At 42.7% G+C, this 23,409-nt stretch overlaps 1 protein-coding gene across 1 annotated transcript; it reads left to right on the top strand.

Moving 5' to 3' along the window:
* Window positions 1-1,159: 1,159 nt before the first annotated feature.
* nat8l (N-acetyltransferase 8-like) lies at window positions 1,160-22,690 on the top strand. Its single transcript, XM_015946775.3, has 3 exons — window positions 1,160-1,682; window positions 2,304-2,468; window positions 15,750-22,690. Exons 1-3 carry the CDS (start codon window positions 1,379-1,381, stop codon window positions 16,115-16,117), a joined length of 837 nt encoding a protein of 278 aa, XP_015802261.3. The 5' UTR covers window positions 1,160-1,378; the 3' UTR covers window positions 16,118-22,690.
* Window positions 22,691-23,409: the final 719 nt, after the last annotated feature.

Raw genomic sequence — 23,409 nt, 5'->3', positions numbered from 1 at the left:
ATATAGTTTATCAGGAAAAAAAGTAGATTTGGGGATGACTTGTACTTTAAGTTCACAATACTTTTGAGACCGTCTGAAGGTATTGTCCAAAAGATGCTAGCTTTATGTATACAATGCTTTACAAAAACACAGAATCTTTTCCTGTCTCCCTTACACATAGACATTTGAACTCCATGGTTCCATGGCAGAATCAACTTTTTGATGGATTCCTGTGCATTTATTTCTGTGTCAACATTACCGACAGCACATGAATGCAACATTACAACGATTCAAGCCAAGAGACACACTGCGCATGCTCAGAGCATCCTCCAAATCCAGCCGGTCATAACCGTATAATGAGGAGATGCACTGTCACACTGAAAAATGCTCTTTTAACAACCTTTTCATGTGGAGTAAATGCGAGTGTGTGAGAAGCTGAGGGCGCCGCAGGAGATCTGCCCTCCTCCTCGTGGGGAGGAGGAGGACACCTTGAGGAGGAGGGAATGGGGGTGGATGCAGCTGCAGCTTTATCAATAGCAAACTAGTTCTGATCCAGTTCAAACTAGTTCTAGCTTAATGCGACTGAGCTGAGGGGTTCCGCATGAGCCCAACTCAAACGGACTTTTGCAGCTTCACCATGTTGAGGAGCTGTGCAGGAGAATGTGTGGCTAAATTAAAGCTTATTTACGCAATATGGGGTTCATCATCATCATTATAGATAGTGATGTAACGTCAGTAGGGGTGATGTTTGACAGGAGCAGCGTTAGGTGGAGACATGGAGGATCACTGCAGTGCAGCAGAGCTGTCAGTCAGCCCTTTGTGAGTCTGCTTCGCCCACGTGTCTCCACCGTCTCTTTATTGCGCAATAAAATAAAATAAAAAATCCCATAAAAACAAGAGTTTCAGTTAGATTTAACCTGGATGGAGTTGCGTTAAATCGCGCCTTCTTTCCGCACCGTTTTGCTGCACATCCTCGTCAAAGATCATGTAGACGAACCTCCTGCTCCGAACCCCTCCTCACCGATCTGAAAATACACACGCACCCCCCCTCTCTCTCTCTATCTCCTCCCTCTCCAAACAGCACCATCCAATCTGATCGGCGGGAGGACCCTCCCCAACCCCTGAACCCGAATCTACCCGCCCTGCTCGCCTATAAATACAGCCCGAACCGCGCCGGCAAGTCTTGGTCTTCAGAAACTCTCAGGGTTGCAGCAGAACACCCTCCCCCTTTCGTCTTATCCCCCTACCATCACTACCATCATCACCATCCTCATTTCGCTGTTTTTTAAGAGAATCTGAACCCATCTCCACTCATTTATCCACCTCTTTTACGCACACCCCGCCCGCCCTGAACTCGTGTGTGAGTGTGTGGAGGGGTGTCTTTTTTGCGGCCAGTTGCATGCATTGTTCGTCTCCCAAAATGGTTTGCGAGACTAAAATTGTAGCGGATGAACACGATGCTATACCTGGGACCAAAAAAGAGTCGATGATGTGGAGCTCTCCTGCCTCCGGCGCGGCTCTAAACCCCGCCGAGGGGAAGGATGCGCGGGGGGATGCGGTTTTTATCCGCGAGTTCGAGCGCGAGGATGAAAAGGAGACGCTGCGGATATTTCACGAGGGAATAATGGAGCGGATACCGAACACCGCGTTCAGGGGGATCTGGCAGCAGCCCAGGACACAGTTTATATATGCATTTCTGACAGGTAAGAATTGCATCATGCATCCAAACGCGACTGTTAAATAAATAAAACTTAAGGCTCGTTTTAAAACGTATTTCCCAAATTTTCGCTGCATTTTGTTTTTAAATCCAAAGAAGTTGCCCAAAATTCTGATGTCTCTGCATTATCCGGCTGTAGAAGCTGTTGCAGCAACAAAAGGCGCACGCTGCATGTGCAGCACCGGCGGGCCTGCCGGTGCCGACAATGAATGAGTGAATCAGTTTTGGGATTGGTCCACAGGGTGCGCTCACGTAACCAAGAGAAAAAAAAGGTGCACCCCTCCCCCTAGGCTCATACTTAGTCCAAATCTTCCCTCTTTTCATTCAAAAACCAACTCACCTGCTTGAGAAATCGCTTATTTTTGCATTTCAGTGAAACATTTCATTCACACTGATGAGTAACTTGAGATGCGCAACATCCAACCAGCTTGTTTCCCTTTGCGCCCCCCCAGCGTCGCATTTACTAATGACCCCGACATAAGCATTGATGCATCCAACTGATGCTGTGATGATGTGATTCTGCCTGTTGGGCTAAAACTGCCAGAAATCAAACATGTGATTCTCTCTTCTGACAGGTTTCGTTTACTTTTCTTCCATTTCTCCATAGTGATGTGCTTTTACGTGACCAACTCTGTCACTCTGACCTGCTGCGCACCCTTTGTTCTGATGGGTGCGCGCTACTACTACAGCAGGAAAGTTATCCAGAGTTATCTGGACTGTGCCCTGCACACGGACATGGCCGACATAGAGGCTTACTACATGAGGCCAACAGGTAAGATGCAACGGAGACCAGCACGGTTACGTAGTGATCGCATATTTCAGTGTGTACATCTGTCAGCAGACAATATTCAACCACTACTCTTGGGGGAAATGGTTAAATGTGAGGTCTGCTGCTGATTTGAGAAAGCTTTAAAGACATCCAGAGAGTGAGAATATGGTCCTCAGGCAGAGCAAAGGAAAATCATTCTGCTTTCTCACCATTAGGCATAGGTCGGTGGCCACCTGGGGCCCCCTTATGGTGGTGGTGGTGGTGGTGGGGGGGGGGGGGTAGCCCTGACTGCTGGCATTCCTCTGTTAATGCCACAAGGGACTATTCCTTTAAGACACCGATGCACAAACAGGAAGTGATTGGTAGTCATTCCACTCCAATCCAGTTGGTGGCAGTAATGCACCAAGTTGTTGTTTGCCAAGTGCCATAAGACCACAAATAATAATAAGAAGAGAAAACAGAAAAAGAAGAAGAGAGGCGGGAGCGTTCGTAACAAACTCGAAGCGATAGTCAAAACATGAAGCATGAAATGGAGTTATCCTAGTGGCTCCAATAAGAAAGAAAGGCAAAAGCACAGGAGCACTGACAGGAAGAAGAAAGCAGAGCAAATATTGAAGGCACTCAAAGGGAGAGAAAGACAGGAAAAAAAAGGAGGACTAATAAAAAGTGAAAATAACTCATGTCAGAAGAGGAGAAAGTTTTGCAAATCTAGTTAAAGATAAGATAATAGAAAATTTAGTGTAAGGGGGCCCCATGTCTGTGTTCGCCTTGGGCCCCCCAAATTGTTAAATCCGCCACTGCTTCCCTTCATCCTCCCCACCCCTCCTCCTTGTCTGTCTCTCCACTCTTCCTTCCCCCACTCATTTCCTCTCCACTTGGCCAATGGGGTGGGGGTAGAGGGCATCACAGGCCTATTGATCGCATGGAGGGAGACTGCTGATACACTTTCTGCAGCATGCTCGGTGTCGGCGAGCCTCGTTTCCCCCACCTCAAGTTTCTAATTGGAAAAAATCAATCCACCCCTCCGGTGTCGTCACTAACTATTTAATCTCCTCTGGAGTTGGAAACCACAAAAATGTGTGTGACACATTTCCATGCCCTCCACAGCCACGCTACTTCCCGTTCATCCCTTGTTTACCCGAAGCACACGGCGGACTTAAAAAGCAGGTGTTGGTTAAGCCGGCCAATTGTCCGTTCCTCTGACGGCGACTCGATAATCCACTGCACACACAATTGCAGTTTAGCATTCCCATTATTGCAGCAGGGCCGTGCTGGTTTAGTTGGGGTCAGGCACCACTGCTCCTGGACAATGATACTGATTACAGCCCAGCATACTGAATGGACCCGTGGGAATGGACACCTGGGCCCAAACAAGCATTACTGATGCTTCTGTTAGAACAGTGGTACTCACTCCTGGTCCCGGAGAGCCGGTATCCAGCATGATTTCCTTGTTCCTCTGCTCCAACACACTTAAGTCAGTGGTTGATTCACCTGTGCAGCAGCTCATCAAACTCTTCAGAAGCCTGTTGATCACCTGCTGACTGACATCAGGTGTGTTGAAACAGAGTTAAAACCAAAAGGTGCCGGATACCGGCCCTCCAGGACCAGGAGTGAGTACCACCGTGTTAAAGCATGTGGGTGTGAAGTGTGTTTGACACAGAGCAAGAACAAGATCACAGCTGACAGCTATTTCTAGGAGCAACTGTGTTTCATGGATTTTTGCTAAGTCAAGGAAATCATTGTAGGAATGCATTTGTCATTAAAGCATGTTTTCGTCAAAATTTAGCTTAGCATCTTTAAAATTGACTGAAGATGCTGATTTTTGACACTTTGTTTTGATCTTAAGGATGCACCCAAGCTCAAAAATAATATTTGTCAGAAACTCTTGCAGTGTGGTGTGTTAACTTGGATCACAAACTGGGCATATTCAACATGATGGATTTCTTTGGTCCGATTTTGAGTACAAACGAGCATGGTGCCTGTTGGATGTGATGTGTAGCCAATCAGAAAGTGACGCGATGGTATCCGGCACCACCTCCACCATATTTGTTTACTCCAAAGTCCCATTGAGCTTGAAAGTTTTAGAGAGATTTCCCGTCCGACCAGTGGAATCGGCTCGTGTGTAGTTGACACCACACTATAGGACCAGAACAGTTATATCCATCATTCTTTTATCTTCAATTTGCAAATCCTGCAATGTGAACCAGGCCTCGTGATCATTTTTGTGTTGGTTAATGTCGATTAGCTCTGACGATCATTTTGGATTAGGCTAACCTGTAGCAACCAACCATTCCTTCCTTATGGGCTCGACACACGGGAGGCGACAAACGACCGCGATCAGCGAAATTCATCGCTGTCGCTTTTATTACCTGACACACGGGAGGCGACCCGCACCAGCGGCAAAGCCGTCGACGCGTTCTGTTCCATGGCAAAATTGCAATCTTCCGTTGTTTTGATTGGCTGTGTCAGGTTGGGGGGAATTAAGGTTATTTAAGCGGTTCAGAGTAAAAAAAGCGGTAGATATGATGTTTCACAAGGTACTGCTAGAGTTCTGGCACCAACAATTTCCCATGCCGCGGCCTTTTTGTGAAAATCTCTATATTCTTTGGTAGAAATATTGTACAGTTCCGGGAAATCCGTCACAGCAAGTATCAACTTCTCCTCCATGTTTGCTCGGAGATGTACGGAGCATCCTGCCCGCTCATTGGTCAGTGAATGAAACCACCGTTGATTGGTCCTCGTCCGAGCGACAGCGAAGAAAAGTAGAAAATATTTCAACTTTCTGGGATCAAGTCGCTGGGTCGCCTGTGCACGACACGTGCACGAGTGCAAAATTTCACATGCACGTTTTTTGCGTTTCGCTTAGTAGGAGGGAGACTCGCGATTATCGCTTTGTCGCGCTCGTCTCATTGAAAATGAATGGAGGAGAGACAATGTCGCCTCCCGTGTGTCGAGCCCATTAGAGTCTGTTTTGAGTTGACATTAAAAATGGTTGTCTTTAAAGGTGTGGAACACAAAAAAAAAACATTTTCTAATGATTATAATTGGTCACTCGGGCTGCACAGTGGTGCAGGAGTTAGAACCGTTGCCGTGTAGCAAGAAGGTCCCAGGTTCAAATCTAAGCCTGGTGTCTTTCTGCATGGAGGTTGCATGTTCTCCCCATGCACGCGTGGGTTTTCTCTGGGTACTCCGGCTTCCTCCCGTATTACTGTCAATTTGATTGGTCTCTCTAAGTTGTCCTTAGCTGTGTCAAGCATGGTTGTTTGTCCTGTGCGTCTCTGTGTTGCCCTGCGATGGACTGGCAACCACCACACAGCAGAACTCCTCCGAGGAAATGTGTACTGTTCTACTATTTAGAACACCGCTGACAGTTTTTTCCCAACACAAGCTAATAATGTCGTAAAACGGATACATCGACATATTTTTATAACAACTTTAACAGGCCAGCAGTAAAATGCTCATTTCAGCACCACATTGTGCTGCAGTTGGTTATAGTTTGATTTGATAGGCAATAAGAGCGTGAAGCCAAGACTGTTGATTCATTTATTATCAGACAAGATTAATAAAAAAAACAGTTTGTGTGTGTTGCTTTTATAGGAAGCTGTAACAAAATGTTGCATTCTTATTACGTCCCTCTTCGTTTCTAAGTACTGTCGGCTGAAGGACAGCTTAGCATTAAACTACCGCCTGTTCTTAGCGTCTAAATTACTGACACTTTCTTTGAAAACTACAAAAACTTTCAGTCACAGTTTCTAAATGTTTCCTATTTCATATTGAGATGATTTATTTTTTAATAAACAGATAAAGGTTGGAAGAGAAGATGAGCGGCCAGTCCGAGTATGATCCCGTACGTTTATGGAATTGTGAAGATGAATTCTTCACCTATCGAGAAACGGAATAAGACCGATGAAAAAGTGAAAACGTGTGAGGGAAAGGAAACAGGAGTGTGCTGGATAGAAAATGGGGGCACGGGAAGGAGGGGTGTTCTGTAGCAACACATTTGTGCGCTTAAGTAAAGAAATCAGGTGCTTCCTGGTTGGCAAGAAAGACAAACGGCTATCCTGGGGATACTTCTGACTTACTAGAGTTCAGCTTGGTGAAGCATACCTCCTCTGTGCTCTCCTCTTCAATCCTCTCTTATAATAGTGTTTTATTTTCCATGTGCCGCTCCTCCTCTTCCTCCTCCTCTTCTTCTTCACTGTATTTGATCTGCACCGATGATGCTGAGAAGGTGCTGCAAAAGCACAAAGGAACTAATGTTGCCAGAAACAGATTCATACGGGTTTGCACTTCAGGGCCACCGTAGGGGGCTGCACAGTGGCTCAGTGGCTAGAGCTTTTGCCTTGCAGCGAGAAGGTCCTGGGTTCGCCTCCCAGCCTGGGATCTTTCTGCATGGAGTTTGCATGTTCTCCCTGTGCACACGTGGGTTCTCTCTGGGTACTCCGGCTTCCTCCCACAGTCCAAAAACATGACTGTTATTTGGTCTGTCTAAATTGTCCTTAGGTGTGAGTGTGTGTGTGTGTGTGCATGGTTGTTTGTCCTGTGTGTCTCTGTGTTGCCCTGCGATGGACTGGCTCTCTGTCCAGGGTGTACCCCGTCTGATTGCCCATTGACCGCTGGAGATAGACACCAACACCCCCACCCCCCACCCCCGCGCGACCCCACATGGACAAGCGGGTTCAGAAAATGGATGGATGGGCCACCGTAGGATTCAGCTCTCGTTGAAAAGATAAATTAAAACATTAAATACACTTTTAAACGGCCGCAATTCAAAATCTGGCTAACACGGCTCACACGTTCACTGCAGATGTTTGCAGTGATTTGAAGAAGCAGAGCTGTTCATCAATAATGCATTGCCGTGTCTGCTGATGTTTTACATTAAGGTTGAGTCAATAACTAACTGAAGCACACGATGAAGAGACACAACGATGAGTGACAAATCGCAAAGGATTTATTGTCACATCAATTTTTTGCTTTTGACTGGTGGGTCTGCTCTGAAAAGCAAAAGAGACTTTTGGAGTTTGAGCAAAATTCAGTGTTGACATTATTCAGGCAGAAGAAGTACAACATTTGCCTAAAAGTGTTTAAAGAGCAAGTCACCCCCAAATCAACATTTTTTGGATGATAAACTATATGAATGCGTGTCTAATTGTGCTGCAGACACGTGTAGTTAAAAGTTTAGCACTTTAGTGCATTTTAGTTAAAATTAAAAATTTCTGCCTAAAACTGTCATTGTTGTGCCGTTGTCAGGTAAAAACTCTGCACTGCATTTGAATTTAAATCTGCCATCGCTATTGGCTAAGAGGTACCCTATGATGTTAGCTGGTACCATAAGATGTCACAATGTCATTGTGAGTCTGTGTGTGTATTTGTTAGCGACTCCGCCCACTTGGTCTGCCAAGCAACAGCATTTGTTGCGTTTTTCAAACAGGAAGTGGAAGCGGAGTAATACTCTGGTAGGGGGCGACTTGCTCTTTAAAAAGGCAATCATGGCAAGTTTTGCATTTATTCATAACTAGTTACCAATTTTTCTAGTTGTAAATATAAAATGTTTACATGTGCACTTTTCAGGAGAGTAGAAAGTATTATGTCAGCATACCAGATATTGGTGAATCCCAAACTTTAACAGCTTGAGGTGGCATTTGCAGCACGTTTCTAAAAGCTTGCAGACCCACTAACATCTGCACGAGCTGATGAGAAGTAAAGCAGTAAACTCAAGGGTAAAGTGCACAGAGCCAGTTCTTCAGAACTAATGGACATTTAAAAGGGGAGCGTGCACAGTGAGTGAGCGTTTTTTTGTCTCTGGAAAAACGCGACAGCATCGATCTTCTTTGCATAACGTTCCAAGCTTAAAGATCAGTTTGATGGAGGAGCGTTCTCGTGTGGATCTGTCACTGCAGGTTGAATGAATTCTTTATGCTCTGTGTTTCTGAACAACATCTGGACGATGTCTGACAATCAAACCCAGCTTCTCTCTCAGCCAAAGGAAGAAAGGGCTGATGTTTGGCCTCTGTGTGACAGGCGGATCTATTTTTCTAGCATGCACTTTGACCCCAAGAGCGGGGTGTGTCTTGGCTTGTTCATTTAGGGGGGTCGTGCGGTTAAGAACAAGTCGCCTTAACATTTTTCCCCCTCTTGCTTGCACGCTTCTTAGATGATCAGTGCGGGGAATGAACTACAGCTCAGTGAGGTGGTGTCTAGACTAAATGCTTATCAGCTGAATTAGCTCTCTAGGTTTCATGTGAAGGAAAGGAGAATAATCTCATTAAGTGTGAAATCCTTTCCCTATGTGCACTCTCATGCGTGCGCACGAGTATTTTTGGAGGATTTTATACAGGATTCCAATCAAAGCATCACTGGATGTTTAACACTTTCACATGTGTGTGTGTGTGTATGTGTGCGCGCGTGCGTACAGACATAATAATTTTCTTGTAAAGCACTCTAAGAAATCAGATAAGAGCACAGTAATCCGATTCTTCAGTGTGAGAATCATTAGACATGACGTCCAGAGTTTCTTCCTCTTTCTCTCACCTCGACTGCTTGATTTATTTCATCTGTGAAGGACCCCTCCCCCATCCGTGTCAGACTCTTCATCATTCCTTCCTCCTCCCCTTTGTGTTTGTATGGCCGCGCAGCAGTAATGGATCCTGTCGGGCTCATCTCTGTTCCTGTTAACACAGATCCCCTGTCGTCGTCCTTCTCCTCCTCCTTTCAGATCAAACTGATGAATAACTTTGCTTATTTTGGTCCCCTTTTTTTCCGAGTGAGTAAGCTCTTTCATGCGACTTGTACACACGCCAAACTGCAGGCGCTGGACTGGAGTAAGACTGTGTGGAGCTTCTGCAGCTGCTGACGTGGGAATAACAGGAAAGTTGTCCCCTCGCTTCCCAGAAGCCTCCGTGCAGACAGTCTTGTGGCTGTGGAGCGTCTCTCTGGTGTGCTGCCACCATTTAAAGCAGCAAATATAATGAATAGGAGTGAAAAAAATATTATCAGCCAAAATCTAAAAATTTACTAGTGATGTAGAGAAATGTTGATATATTGAAATAATTTGTAATATGAGATTGAATCGATATTCCAAAACCGTGTTTCAATTTTTATTGAGAACTTAAAGAGCAAGTCAACCCCTACAAGAAACGTACTTCACTCCCACTTCCTGTTTGAAAAATGCAACAAATGCTGTTGCCTGGCAGACCGAGAGGGTGGCGCTGCTAACAAACACACACACACACACAGGCTCACAATGGCATTGTGACATCATAATGTACCAGCCAACATCATAGCATACCTCTTAGCCAATAGCGGTGGCAGATTTAAATTAAAATACAGTGCAGAATTTTTCCCTGACGACGGCGCAACACTGACAGTTTTAGGCAGAATATTTGAATTTTAACCAAGATGCACTGAACTGCAAAATTATTGACTACACGTGTCTACAGCACAGCTAGACCCTCGTTTATATAGTCTATCAGCAAAAAAAAAAAAAAGATTTTTGCCCTTGCTGATGGAAGGAGGTTGTCACTCAAAATCTGACGATACAAGGCCCCATTCATTCTTTCCTTTACACGGATCAGTCGTCCTGGTCCCTTTGCGGAAAAACAGCCCCAAAGCATGATGTTTCCACCCCCATTCTTTACAGTAGGTATGGGGTTCTTTGGATGCATCTCAGCATTCTTTTTCCTCCAAACACAGGTAGAGTTTTTTCAAAAAGTTCTATTTTGGTTTCATCTGACCATATGACATTCTCCCAATCCTCTTCTGGATCATCCAGACGCTCTCTAGCAAACTCCAGATGGCCACTGCAGGATTTGAATCCCTGGCAGCGTAGCGTGTTACTGATGGTAGCCTTTGTAACTTTGGTTCCAGCTCTCAGCGGGTCATTCACTAGGTCCCACCTTGTAATTATGGGATTCTTTTCAACGTTCTTGTGATCATTTTGACCACGCAGGGTGAGATTTTGCATTCCCTGATCGAGGAAGATTATCAGTGGTCTTGTATGTCTTCTACTTTCTAATAATTGCTCCCACAGTTGATTTCTTCACACCAAGCTGCTTACCTATTGCTGACTCAGACTTTCCATCCCGATGCAGGTCTACAAATTTGTTTCTGGTGTTCTTTGACAGCTCTTTGGTCTTGACCATGAGGGAGTTTGGACTGTAACTGTTTAAGGTTGTGGACAGGTGTCTTTTATACTGGTAACAAGTTCCAACAGGTGCCTTTAATACAGGTAAGGAGTGGAGGACAGATAAACCTCTTACAGAAGAAGTTACAGGAAGGAAATGTTGCTTGTTTGTAGGAGACCAGATACTTAAAACTGCAGGCCTTTCTCGTCTTTTTAAATGGGACAACTTGCACAATTGGTGGCAGACTAAATACAGTTTTGCCCCACTGTTTATATCATATCCCCAGCATTTTGATATATTGTATTGTCTCCCCTGTACTGAGGTTTGTATTGTATTTCCACATTCCTGCCAATACACACAGCCAAAAGTTACCAACTTCAGACCTTCAGAGACACCAGAGAAAATCCGGTGAGGACTAAGGAAAGCCATCAAGCTATTTCTATTTAGCAGAATGGTTTTTCTTGTGTGTTATTGGATCTAAGCACAGCTAAAAGCAGAATTACATAAAAGTTGCAAAAGCACCCTTTATTTTGAATCACTTTGGGCCTTCTGCAGTGTGTGTGTGGAGTGTACCCTCTTCACCTGAAATGCTACTTTAGTAACAGCCGAGGCAGATGTGACATTTCCTAAATGACATCAAAAAGCTTCATGGCCAACTTATTCTTTTAAATCTAGTTTTTAAACAGCAGTTTGAGAATGAAACAGAAAACTTTTGCTGGTTTATTTTTTTATCTGTTGGAGATTTTTGTGACACGGTGTTAAGTTACTTGAACAGTCTGAAAACCAGAGGTGTGACCAAATCACTGCTTTGCAAGTCACAAGCAAGTCACAAGTCTTTCCAGTCAAGTCTCTAGTCAATTCCAAGTCAAAGACAACCAAGTCCAAGTCGAGTCTAAAGTCAATGATGTGGAAGTCAAGTTCAAGTCCTTAACTTTGAATTTTCAAGTCATAATCAAGTCATCTGTCCAACTTCAATTTAATGACGATGATAATAAATAAATTCCAGAATTAAATCTTCTTAAAGCTTCGTTTATTTATTCAAACAAGCAGAAAGTGCAGCTGAAACTGATTATAAACAAAGTGGGGTAACGAAGAATGGTTTATGATTTTTGTCCATGTCGTGTCACTTTTGTGCTAAAATATCAAATATGCTCAAGTCAACAGATGAAAGTCGATTCAAGTCGCAAGTCATTGGCGTTCAAGTCCAAGTCAAGTCATAAGTCTTTATAGATTTTATCAAGTAAAGTCAGAAGTCATAAAAATAATGACTCGAGTCCAAGTCATGTGACTCGAGTCCACACCTCTGCTGAAAACCAAAGAAGGAGAGCTCTATCCTGGCATAAGTTCAACTCAGAGAGATGGTCAGGAGGGATTCATGGATGTGTATCCCCCCTTCTCATTGCATAACTATATATATATAATTATTAGGGCTGGGACTTGATTAAAAACTTTAATCTAATTAATTAGAGGCTTTGTAATTAATTAATCTAAATTAATCACATTTTAATCGTTCAGGAAAATGTGCTCTCAAAGCAAAACTTTTAATTAAAATTATGAGACAGAGAATCAAACATTAGACATGGTTATTACTGTAAACTAAAGCTTGTAATAAAAAATGCATTTTAATTATTCAAATGTCACTGTGTGACATGAAACAAAACCCAAATCAACTAAAATTTATAATTAAAAATAGAAAACACCTGCAAAGGGTTCCTGAGCCTTTAAATAGTCTCTCTGTCTAGTTGAATGACTGAAATAAATCTGACTTTGCACCAGATTTGAATTTTTCCAGTTTCACTTGTTTGTATAATTGGGAGTTTTTATTAACATTTCTACTCATAATGTAGTAAAAACACATATAAATAACAATCCTTCAAAATGACAGTAGAACAGGCACAAATATGATCTAGGACTTAAATGTACTAACTTTTAACACCAGAGCAGGCATGACATATTCTGAGAATGATCAGGAATACTAACTGGTTCCAGTTGGATGACTGGAGGATGATGGGAAAATAAAAGATCATGGCGAGGAAATAATGATCTGACAAACAGGTGAGCGGACCTTCCTTACATGGGAAGTCCTGCTGTCACATTAAGAAGGGGATGCTGCAGACCCGCAGATTCACGCCTGCAGCAGTGAATCTGGTGTGATCTCCAGCCTGATCACAACTTCCTCGTTCCTCGCTGCCCCTGATGCACTTAAGCATCCACCCCTCAGCTGATGACAGCTTCAACACACCTCGCTGCTTAATGATAGTAATGCATGCGATGATGTTTAGACAGAGACTCGTCTCAGAAACATAGAATTCCCCGACAGAATTGTTTAGAAAATCATCAGAAAAGTTTCAGAGTGTTTCTGTTTTAACTTTAACTTCTGTTTTAACTTTAACTTCTGTTTTCAACTTTAAGACATGTTGTCTGTAATTGTTTACAGAGTAGTGAGAACACGGAGCGTTCTCCCAGCGGCAGCCAAGTGCCTCTCGTTTGACTACTTTCATAAACTACTGTTAGGGCAAATTAATTAATTCTGTCTGATGCTTTCAGCGCTGCACAGATGTTACGTAAATGTTAAAAATATAGCTTACCGGAACTTTTGTAACGTTTCCGGTGCCACCGGGCAGCTGCAGCAGAGACGATCTCTGAAAAATGTCCACGACACTGACTCCGTTGTTGTCTGGAAGCTTTTTTTTTCCAAGTTAAGAAAAGAGGCGGATGTGTTTCCTAAATCCTGCATCAGTCCAAGCAAGGCAACTTCTTTCTGTTTTTATTCTGTTTTAGTAGCCATTAGCACTGTGCATTGTTGTGTGCGTCAGTGATATTCGGTCTACGAGGAAATCGTGCAATAACAAAGGTTTCGCCTTGCTCGAAATGCAAGCTGAGATTAAATGCGTTAATTTTTTTTAACGCGTCATTTTTTTCTAATGAATTATTCATAATTAACGTGTTAAAGTCCCGGCCCTAATATAATATAGGTTATAAACTACCTCTTTATGTATTTTATTGCCAAGTAGCCAAACTTTACTGAAATCTTTTAAAGTAGGTTTTCAATCTGGGCATTCAGAAGGTTATCCTTTGGACTTTGGTTGTCTTAAAAATTTCTTGCATTCAGTTCTTCCATCAAAACAGCATCAAAGTGCTGTTAATGCTTGAAAAATGGGCAACGCTTCCTTCTACAGTCCCCTAATTTGTAAGTACTTACATGGTATCAACTTGGTAAGTTAAAGTGTATTATTGTGTAATTAAAGTGTATAATTGAAATGAAGTGTAATTATTGTGTAATGCAGTCTTAAATGAGAATGATTAATACAAGTAAAAACTAGAATTGAACCTGAGTTACATGGCAATTACTGTGTAAGAACTTAGAAAAAACAATACACTTTAACTTACTATGTAGTTACCATGTAAGTACTTAGTAATTAGGGGACTGTTAAAGGAAGTGCTACCAAAAAATGCAGAAAGTGTAAAACAAAAGACAAGTCAGGTTTTCAGCTTTGTGATAATCAGCTTTTTGATACCAAAATTCTGTTTTTATCGGCAGCACTTTTCCTTGCATCAACTAAATAAATCTGAACAAATCGTGTTTTTATGGCAGGTTGCTATTTAGAAAGTACCCAAAGATGCAACTCAAGGTTTTTTAAGTTTTCTGTTGTGTCCACATGACAACACTCATTCTTTCCTTGAGTTCTTGAGCTTTTCTATACACGAATGATTCATAGGTGAGACTTTATGTGTCTTCATAAACAAACAACTAAATTTCAAGTAATGGATAACAAAACAGCCGAAGTTCAAAGAAAAACCTTTAAAGACCTTTAAAAAGACCACTTAACAAGAAAGTCTGGATTCTTGGGGAGAAAAGGGGGGTGTCTTTGTTTCATTGGACCTTAGATATATTCTACACAAAAATCATTTTTTAGTTATCAGTAAACGACAAACTTTAATCACTTCTCATGTTTTAAGCTTCAGCCAGAAAAGGTCATTTCACCACAACCCCAGCTGGAATGACACAATCTTCTTACAAGCAGTTTTAGTAATTGAGCAAATTTTTTCAACGATGAGAACGAGAGAAGGGGCTCCCGGATGCCCCTCCGGGACAGACCAGCTGTCTGTGGGGGACTCTGAAGATGTGTGGATATTTGTGGTGTTGGTGTTGGGTTTGCTACTGATCGGCATTGGGGGCTACCTGGCTTACCGGAAAATTAACGAGCTGTCGAGGAATATTGGCCTGATCCCGGAGTTCAGAGATGGTTTGCACCGCGCTGTGAATTCAAGACTCACTTAAGTGTCGAGATGAATCATACGCTTGGGACATTGGCCGAGATTCATTCATTGGCACAAAAGATGGATGCCATCAAGGATAGAGTGGACGAATCAGCATGGATTGGGATAGTTTAATGTCCGTTATTGGGATTTTGAGAGGTTGAGGACCAACAAACTGTAAGACAGAGAGGAAATTATCTCTGTCTGGCCCCAAAACAATTTCTAATCGGAATCTGGCACCCTTGAGCCTGCAAGGCTCCAACGAAAACTCCCCCCTCAGAAGATATGTGGAATATGCCGTCGCTATGGCAACTCAACTCTGTCTCCTATCCCAGCCTGGGCGGGACTGCGGGAAGGCCGCTGAAATGTTCCAGGGTCACTGCAACTCTCCAACCCTCAATGCTCCTCCCCATCCACACTGAGGTGACATGCGCTGCTTATCGTGGCTGCAGGAACTGAAGTGGGGATAGTCCCAACCCACCACCTCACCTAGTGGACACTTATGTTGTGTTGTCTGAAGTCTGTTGCATATCTGTCTGAGGTGTTTTTTTGCAGAGCAAAGCTGCCCTCCCTGTGGAGGGTAGCTCTGAAGTGCTTTTTTTCCCTCCACCTGAACCAACCCTCATGTAACCCTCTTATCTCTATTAAGGTTGCGAATGACCACAGTCACCAATTCTTGTCATGTGTCTTGCCCATGTATGTCTGATCTCTAACTTGTGTGTACTGAAACTCTAATTTCCCTCTGGGATTAATAAAGTATCTTTGATTGACATAAAGCTTCTTCCTGTTTCAAACATAAATTACACACTGGGACTGGCTGCTGCTGCTGGACCCTAAATATCACAGTTGTTTGATGTTGTAACCAAAGCTAATGTGATCAAAAATGTCTCCTTTCTGTCAGGCTCCTGTTTCTGGGTGGCAGTCCTTGACGGAAGAGTGGTTGGCATTGTGGCAGCTCAGGGTCACGAGGAGGACAACACCGTGGAGCTGCGGCGTATGTCGGTGGACTCTCGCTACCGCGGTAAAGGCATTGCCAAGGCCCTGGGTCGTCGGGTTCTGGAGTACGCCGTGCGCAACAATTACGCCGCCGTGGTGCTCGGAACCACCGCCGTCAAGCTGGCCGCCCACAAGCTGTATGAGTCGCTGGGCTTCCACAGGACGGGCCAGAGCGAGGACTACAGGCTACCAGGGATGAGCCGCTCGCCGCTGGAGAGGCTCTTCTTCCAGATCCGCCATAGCCGCTACCGCCTGCAGCTTCATGAGGAGTGAGAGGTGACAGGGAGAGAGGTGGATGGAGAGGTGGAGATGGAGGGAAAGAAGGGACAAAGAGAGTAAAAAACCTCCTTCAACTTAGAGCCACAACTGGATCCCTTTTCCTCTGAAAGCTCTTATTTATTTTATGTCATTAGAAACATCTTTGAGTAACACTTTTACTAATTCATTGTAAAGCCACTAATGTTGTTATACTCTGCTTTTGTTGCTGTTACTTTTGTATTATACTTTACCTTTTAATTGAGATTTCATCTTTTTCTCAACTTTATTAACCTACTTTTTTGTGACCCTAACCCAGCCCCCTCCACCTCTTCAGCTCTTTTTATCTGCAGACGAGGACCCCAGCAACACTAACCCAAAAGCAAACAGTTTTATTGTGAGAAAAATTATTCAAATTTTTTTTCAAAAATGTAGATTTAAAAAAGAGGACACTTATTTTGAATGTGAATTGTCCTAAAAACCACAACTTTTTTTTTTGTACTGATCACTGATATAAAATTTTTAACCAATATTGATATCCCATATTAATAATGCTGTTTTGGCTGATAACCTGTGTTACAATTCTATATTTACACATACACACATTAACGCTTTGAGACGGTAACGTTCACTGTCACATGACCAAAGTATTACCCCTTGACCCCCACCTCCTCCCAAAATTAATACACAAACAATAACTAGATAGAAGTAAACTTTGGTTAACATGAGCCCAGTTTTACTTATCGGACCGATACGGTTTTTTATTTCAAGCATCGGTTGATATTGATGTTAACGCCGATTTATGGTGCATCACTAGATTTTACAGATTTTTGTTGTTGTGCTAAATCTGGTAAAATTTATCCTGTTTATGTGTTCATTGAACTTTTGTGTTCAGCAAAGAGTTCTTATTGGAACAAAGGTGTCAAACATGAGAGTTTGGATCAATGCAAAGGATCTTCTGTCTTTGCATTTTGATGTTAGAGTCCACTTACTGGGTTGGCGTGGGTTTTTCTATAATTCTCTTTCCGAGTATTTTTTTTTTCTGAAACAAGTGAAAAATATTAGCTTCAAATATCCACAGTAGTGTAGTTGGGGCCTCAGACCAAAATCTGAAACTCTCTTCCCCTGTTTGCCCCCTCCCCCAACATCCCAAGCCTTTATGTTCTTACATTTTCCCACAGCAGAGCTCAGCTGATGGGTTTCAGGCGCAGCGGGGCGCTAAAAGAAATTAGCATTCTGCTGCAGTGGCAGGATGGATGGAAGGGGAGGTGCAGATATGGGTTGTTTGAGATGGGAGGGGGGCAAAAGTGCTGAGTGTTCATTTATTTTTATGTGTTTACAGTGTTAGAAGTGTGCGTTTACTGAGCCTGGTCTCACACACACACACACAGAGATCATTTGAAGACAACATATTGAAGCGCAGTCAGTGTGCTGCCCATCCCTTCAGAGGGACGGATGAGAGGATGGCCACTGGAACATGTCCCGTGTGTCCTACATGAACACGAGTCTTCCCCACACACCTTCCTCGTTCCTCAACACACTGATTTCCTAACTTGATCTGTACCTTTTTTTTTAAAGCACCCCATCAATCACTCCTTTAGTCACTTGAGCTGGAGAGAGGGTTTCTGATTGGTTGAGGTGACAGGAGGGTGGAGCAGATCATAAGAGATGCAAAAGCTGCACGTCAGAGCTTGTGTGTGTGTGTGTTAGTGCATGTCCGTGTGATCGTCTCACACTGTTGTTTGATATTAGACCGATGAATCTAACCTACGCCTTTTACGAGTCCTAAAAACTGTTTACTGGTTAAATCAATCAAAACATTTAAAAAATGTTAACAACTGAACCGATAATTTGTAATTTTGTAACTAAAATACATTTAAATATGCAAAATTTCCTGTCAAAAGTATGACAATGACTAAGTAGCTGTAGCCTACACTTCACATCCACGTTACTGGGGAAAAAGTTACAACAAGCAATACTTACAAATGTACAGTACACCACTGAGCACAAACAGCAAATACCTATTAGAAGCCATCTTCTGCATGTATTCGTACCATGCATAGGGCTGACTCTCATGTAGCGTTTGTCCCGTCGCCATGGTTTCACCAAACAACCAGCAGTGGGCTCAGTACTCAGAGCCTGAGCTGTGTCATCAAAGCATTTGTAGAAAGCAACATATCAGAAAATGATTTAAAAAAAAAAAGCACAAAAGATTTAAAAAAAAACCAACCTGGATAAAAACAAATATATCTAACAAACTCAGCACCGAATATCCATGTGTACCACTCCTGTTTTTCCCTCCCTTTCATTCAACCCGTCTGCAACCCTGGGCTTGACCAAACCTCCTTGTATTTAAACGATATCCAATGCATTGTTTTTTCTCATCTCTGCATGTGCCCCTGAGCCTTGCTGCACAGCTTTAATTACTATATTTAAAGCTTGTTGGACCAGTCCTAGACTCCGTCCTCCTGCTCTGAGGTCTTAGTTGCCGCCTCTGCAACGGCGGGACAGACTGGTGCCAAGTTGCATATGGTGTGTTGTTCAGCATGAGCGTGATGCAAAGGACTCAGACACCAAGAGAGAAACTAAGTGTGTGTGTGCGTGTGGAAGGAGTTGGTGACGACTTACCAGCTGCAGCGCTGCGTGAATGAAGCTATGCCTGCCGGCCAACCAACTGTAAAACGCAAACAGCAATGCAAGTGTGACATGCCTCTGTACCCAATGTGTGTACGGTGCCTGCCCTGGAAATGCGTGGAAAAAAACATGTAACACACGTGTATTATGTAAAATATACAAGGAAAACAAGCTTCCTTTTAAGGTAAAAAGTTAAAAACACATTTGTGTTCCTTCAAAAGAAAGACTGTACAATTTGCATGTAATGTGTCTGTGAATGCAAATGTAACTTTAAATGAAGAAACGCTGAGCACATGGCATACAGCTGAAGAGGAAACGTGTAACTTTATACAAATTTACATGATTTAAACTACCTTCATTTTCGTGTGTGTGATGTTTATGCCAGCCACGAGCAAGTCTTAAAGAACAAGGAAGACAAAATACTAAGTTTCCAATTATTAATCACATGCTTGAGTAAAGGAGAGTTCGTTTAAATTTTTGATCGCAGTGAAGAACTCGACCAGCATTTAGTAACGCGTTCCAGGTAGAAAACATGTCCATGGCCCTTAGATTTTGGTGCGAAGTACAAAATCCTGCATGTCATTACAAATGTCAAAGGTTAAAGCTGTACTTCCTGTTCAGTGCCCTTAAATGCCAAAAATAATCTTAGTACACAACTGTTTACCTTTGTACCTAGTTTTGGACTGTACAGTATTTGCAACAAGCTCTTATGTTTACAGATGGACAAACACACCTGTCGTTCAGGTGTTGCCCCTTAGTTTCTTCCCCCTGAATGCTCTTTGTTGAAGCAACATAAAGCGTAGCTACGATTACCTTAGGGCATTATGCAAAAAAATCATGGTACAAAAGCCCTAATAGCATCAAACATTTTCAAATGATCTCATAGGGCAACCATAAAAGATGTCTTGTAACACTTTCGTATATCTACTCTGAAACTGGTTGCTTTGGGAGGGTCATAACGCAGTCAGACTTTTGTGCAACCACTATATCATCCCACTAAAGGAAAGTTAAACAACGCAGGTACTTGCTATGCGCCAAGTGTCGAAACAGTGTTAGAACAGTGGTGCTGAGGAGTCAACGTGTTGCAAGGGAAAAGGATGAGGCCTTTTTTAAAATCTCGTTATAGAATGTAAAGTTGGTCATTTCTGCTGCTGCCATTTTTAAGTTTTAAAGCTATTACACATAATTTATGGGGAAAGATAAACCATCATCTGGTATTGCAAAGAGAGGTAAGCCTTTGCCAAGGCCTTATGCACTAGAATCAAACGCTAGAGTTGAACAATCCTGTGGACTGCATGGCTTAAGCTAGTTTTATAGCGATTTTTGAATCGTAAAGACGAAGTGCACTGATTAATGCATTTATTTCTAGTCCGTTTATGTACTAGTTTATGTATGTAGTATGTTTACTACTGTACTTCATGTGAATGCTGTCCCCCCCACCCCCTGTGAAGTCTTACCCCTCCTCCTAAAACTGGTCTTGCATACCTAATTTTAGAATGTAGTAGACTGTATTAAATGTCAACATCTTCTAGCATCTGCTGTATAACTAGTTACACGCCCTTCATTATTCTGCTAATGGACAATCCCAGAAACAATTTTCTGTTGGTTTCGGCGACTCGTTGGAACGTATTCTGTTTATGGTCTGTCGGAAAAAGGCTGTTTTGGTTTGGATCGCTTTCAAGTCAAGAGATGTTCATATATGTTTCTTTCGGCTCCGTAATAAGAAAAAGTATCTCTTAGTGTTCTAAACTTCACAAAGGTTCAGACCCGGTGGGCATGCTGTGTCACTGATCTTCATCAGCAACACAGACATGACTGTAAGCAACCAATCGTTTTGTTCCACACCTTTTCTGTTCTTCATTTACTTAATGAATGAAAAGTAAAGTGAGGGAGCAGTTCATTCAGAGAACAGACTCAACCGCCACACAGAAGTTCTTAGACATTCTGTGCAACTGTAAATAGCTGTAGCTAACATAAGTTTGCTAGTTTGAACAGATCCCGATTGGGTTTTTTTGTTCTTGCCTGGAATGTTCTACCTAATGAGAGGAGGCGGGGAGGAATGTGCCACATTGGCAGTTACAGAGGGGGTGCAGGTGTCTTATGGGGAGAGACTCCCAATTCTCTCTGCAAACAGAGAAGGACTCACTCTGGACACAAGTCCCAAGGATGTGAAAGCACGTGTAGCACAACCGTGTCTTGTTTTGCTGTTATTTACATAGCTGAAGCTTGGATTTCTTTTTCATATATTGTCCTATGACGACTGTGGATGTTTTACTTTCTCTCATTTGTGTGCATCATAAGCCTATATATACAGGAAGTGACACTAGTGTATGATTTATGCTACAACCCGTGGCTGTGGTTTTGCTTGGAGGTGGAAATTTGCCAAAGGTGATAGTAACTGCTGCCTTTTTATTTATTTTTTAACATTATTTCTAGTTAGTTGAACATGGTCCTGCCCACGTGCCATCCAATCAAGCAATAAATACAACCAGATGAAACAAGGGAAGAATAAAATGCTATTTACAAGGATTTTTTTTAAAACACTAAATGCTGCATTGACATTATTATGTATCCCCTACATCGAACCAACTTCTGTCAGTGGTGCCGATTTGATTGATTTTATCAAAGCCTGGGATGGACTTTGTAAACTGTTTTATGTCCTTTTTGTATTTGTTCTTTAAAGAGTCCCCCCCCCCCCCCCCCAAAAAAAGCAAAAGTTGAAATGCACAGGTGTACCTCCGCATATTTGTACAGAAGCCAATAAGAAATGACATGAGGGGAAGATAGAAGCTGAGGATTGAGCAGTTCAAGCAGTTGGGGAAAAACAAAAACCAACACGTTCATCATTAAGACCACTAGAAACATGCTGCAGTAGCATGTCAATTGTCTCGTACAGTTAAAATTTCAAGTATTTCTTTAGTAATTGTAAAGCTGCAAAGTACATTTGACTGTAAATAGCCCCTTTGGGGGCACTTTTTACTCCTTTTGTAACTCAGAGTGTTTATTTTGAACAGATAGATAATTATTATAGGCTGTGTCTCAAATAGGCTAGGCGACGGAACGTTCGCCGAGGGAGTGGCGGGAATTCATGAAGTCTAGGCCTGTCCAAATTCACAGCCGTTAACATCCGGTGTCTACTTGGCTGACGGAGGACCCAGCCCACATCGGCCGAGTAGGCTGGGTCCTTCGAAGGATGCAGACCCTGAATTGAGACAGTGAGACAAATACGATCCAACAAAATGATCCTATTTGAAGCGGTTTGAAGCCCGTGTTGTAACCCTGTCCATATCCAAAACCAACAACAGGTTTGGGCCGAGCCTTTCTTGTCCCCATCAGCTTGAACTTCAAAATCGGAGGAGCAGCAGTGGCTGTGTTAGTTTGTAGCTGTCCTGGCACTCTGCCCCGGAGCCTCGTCATGGTTGTTGTCCGTTGCCAAGGAAACCAGGCTGCACAAAGCATGGCAGGAGGCAGACGTGCAGCCACGCTGAGGCTCGGCAGACCGCTCGACCTCTGTAGATGCAAGGCAGGAGGAACTGATAGATGGACGAGTCAAGTCAAGGGGGTTAAAAGTCTAGATGCTTTTCCGAGAGCTTAATGAGGAAAATCAAGGAAAGAATAGCAGTGAATAAATCGTGGCTGGGCTCATATATATGTATATATATATATATATATATATATATATATATATATATATATATATATATATATATATATAAACATGGCGTTTATGAGACATTATCAGAATCTCAGTGAAACTCCCCCTCATGTCACTCCTCTGGATGAAATCTGACACCTGCATCACTATTATAATTGTGACTTTTAACCCTTTCTTTTCTACTGAAAACAACTGGAACACTGTATAGATGTAAAGATGGGATTTCTTGCATTGACGATTGAAACATGGATGTACATATATTGTATTAAAATAAAAAGCCAGCACATCAAGCTTTTACATGCTGCAGTAGTACCATGTGTACTTTTTCCCCACACAACCCAGAAGATGAAGAGAAAGGAGAAACACTTAGAGCAGTCTATATAACGGAGATAATTGTAGCCGTGAGGATTGAAGCTGCAGGGTTTTACTTACGCATCATGCCGTTGCTCGTGGCAACTGAGTCTTCAGCAGCACTCTCAGACAGGGGCTCCTGTTGATGGCAAAGGCCATTCATTCGAGAACGTCACAAACATTTTAGTTAACTTTTTACTTTCTGTATTTAAATATTTGAGCAAAAAGTGTTGAAGTTCTGAAGCTAAACAGAAAAGATTCAACAACAAATAGTTTTAGGAGGTATCAAATATAATTTTGTCACATTTGAACTCCACAAGTGCAAATACCAGTCTCACCCCTCCTCTTACAAAATGCAGTTGAGTGAAGGAGGGGTCGTACCCTCAAACCATGGAACAATGAAAGAATGGAGGGGCAGATTTCCATAACACTATCCGCTGCTCCGTCTCACACGGATGTGGTGAGAAAACCTTCTCAGCAGCACCGTTTTTCTGATTTTAAAACTTCTACAAGTGATATTTAATATAAAAAGAGGCCATAAAGAGTCTTATTGTGGCTGTCAGACATAAGAGAAATCGGTCAGTGTGCCAGGAAGCCCTTGAATGTGTGTGTGAGATACAACACAAAAGGGCGAGTGGGCTGGAGCCAAGAGGGCAGATAAAAGATGTGT

The sequence above is a fragment of the Nothobranchius furzeri genome, chromosome 2 (genome assembly GCF_043380555.1).
Source record: "Nothobranchius furzeri strain GRZ-AD chromosome 2, NfurGRZ-RIMD1, whole genome shotgun sequence".
In the NCBI taxonomy this organism is placed as follows: Eukaryota; Metazoa; Chordata; class Actinopteri; order Cyprinodontiformes; family Nothobranchiidae; genus Nothobranchius; species Nothobranchius furzeri.
The sequence above is the reverse complement of the archived record's forward strand: the minus strand, read 5'-3'. Positions and strand labels throughout refer to the sequence as shown.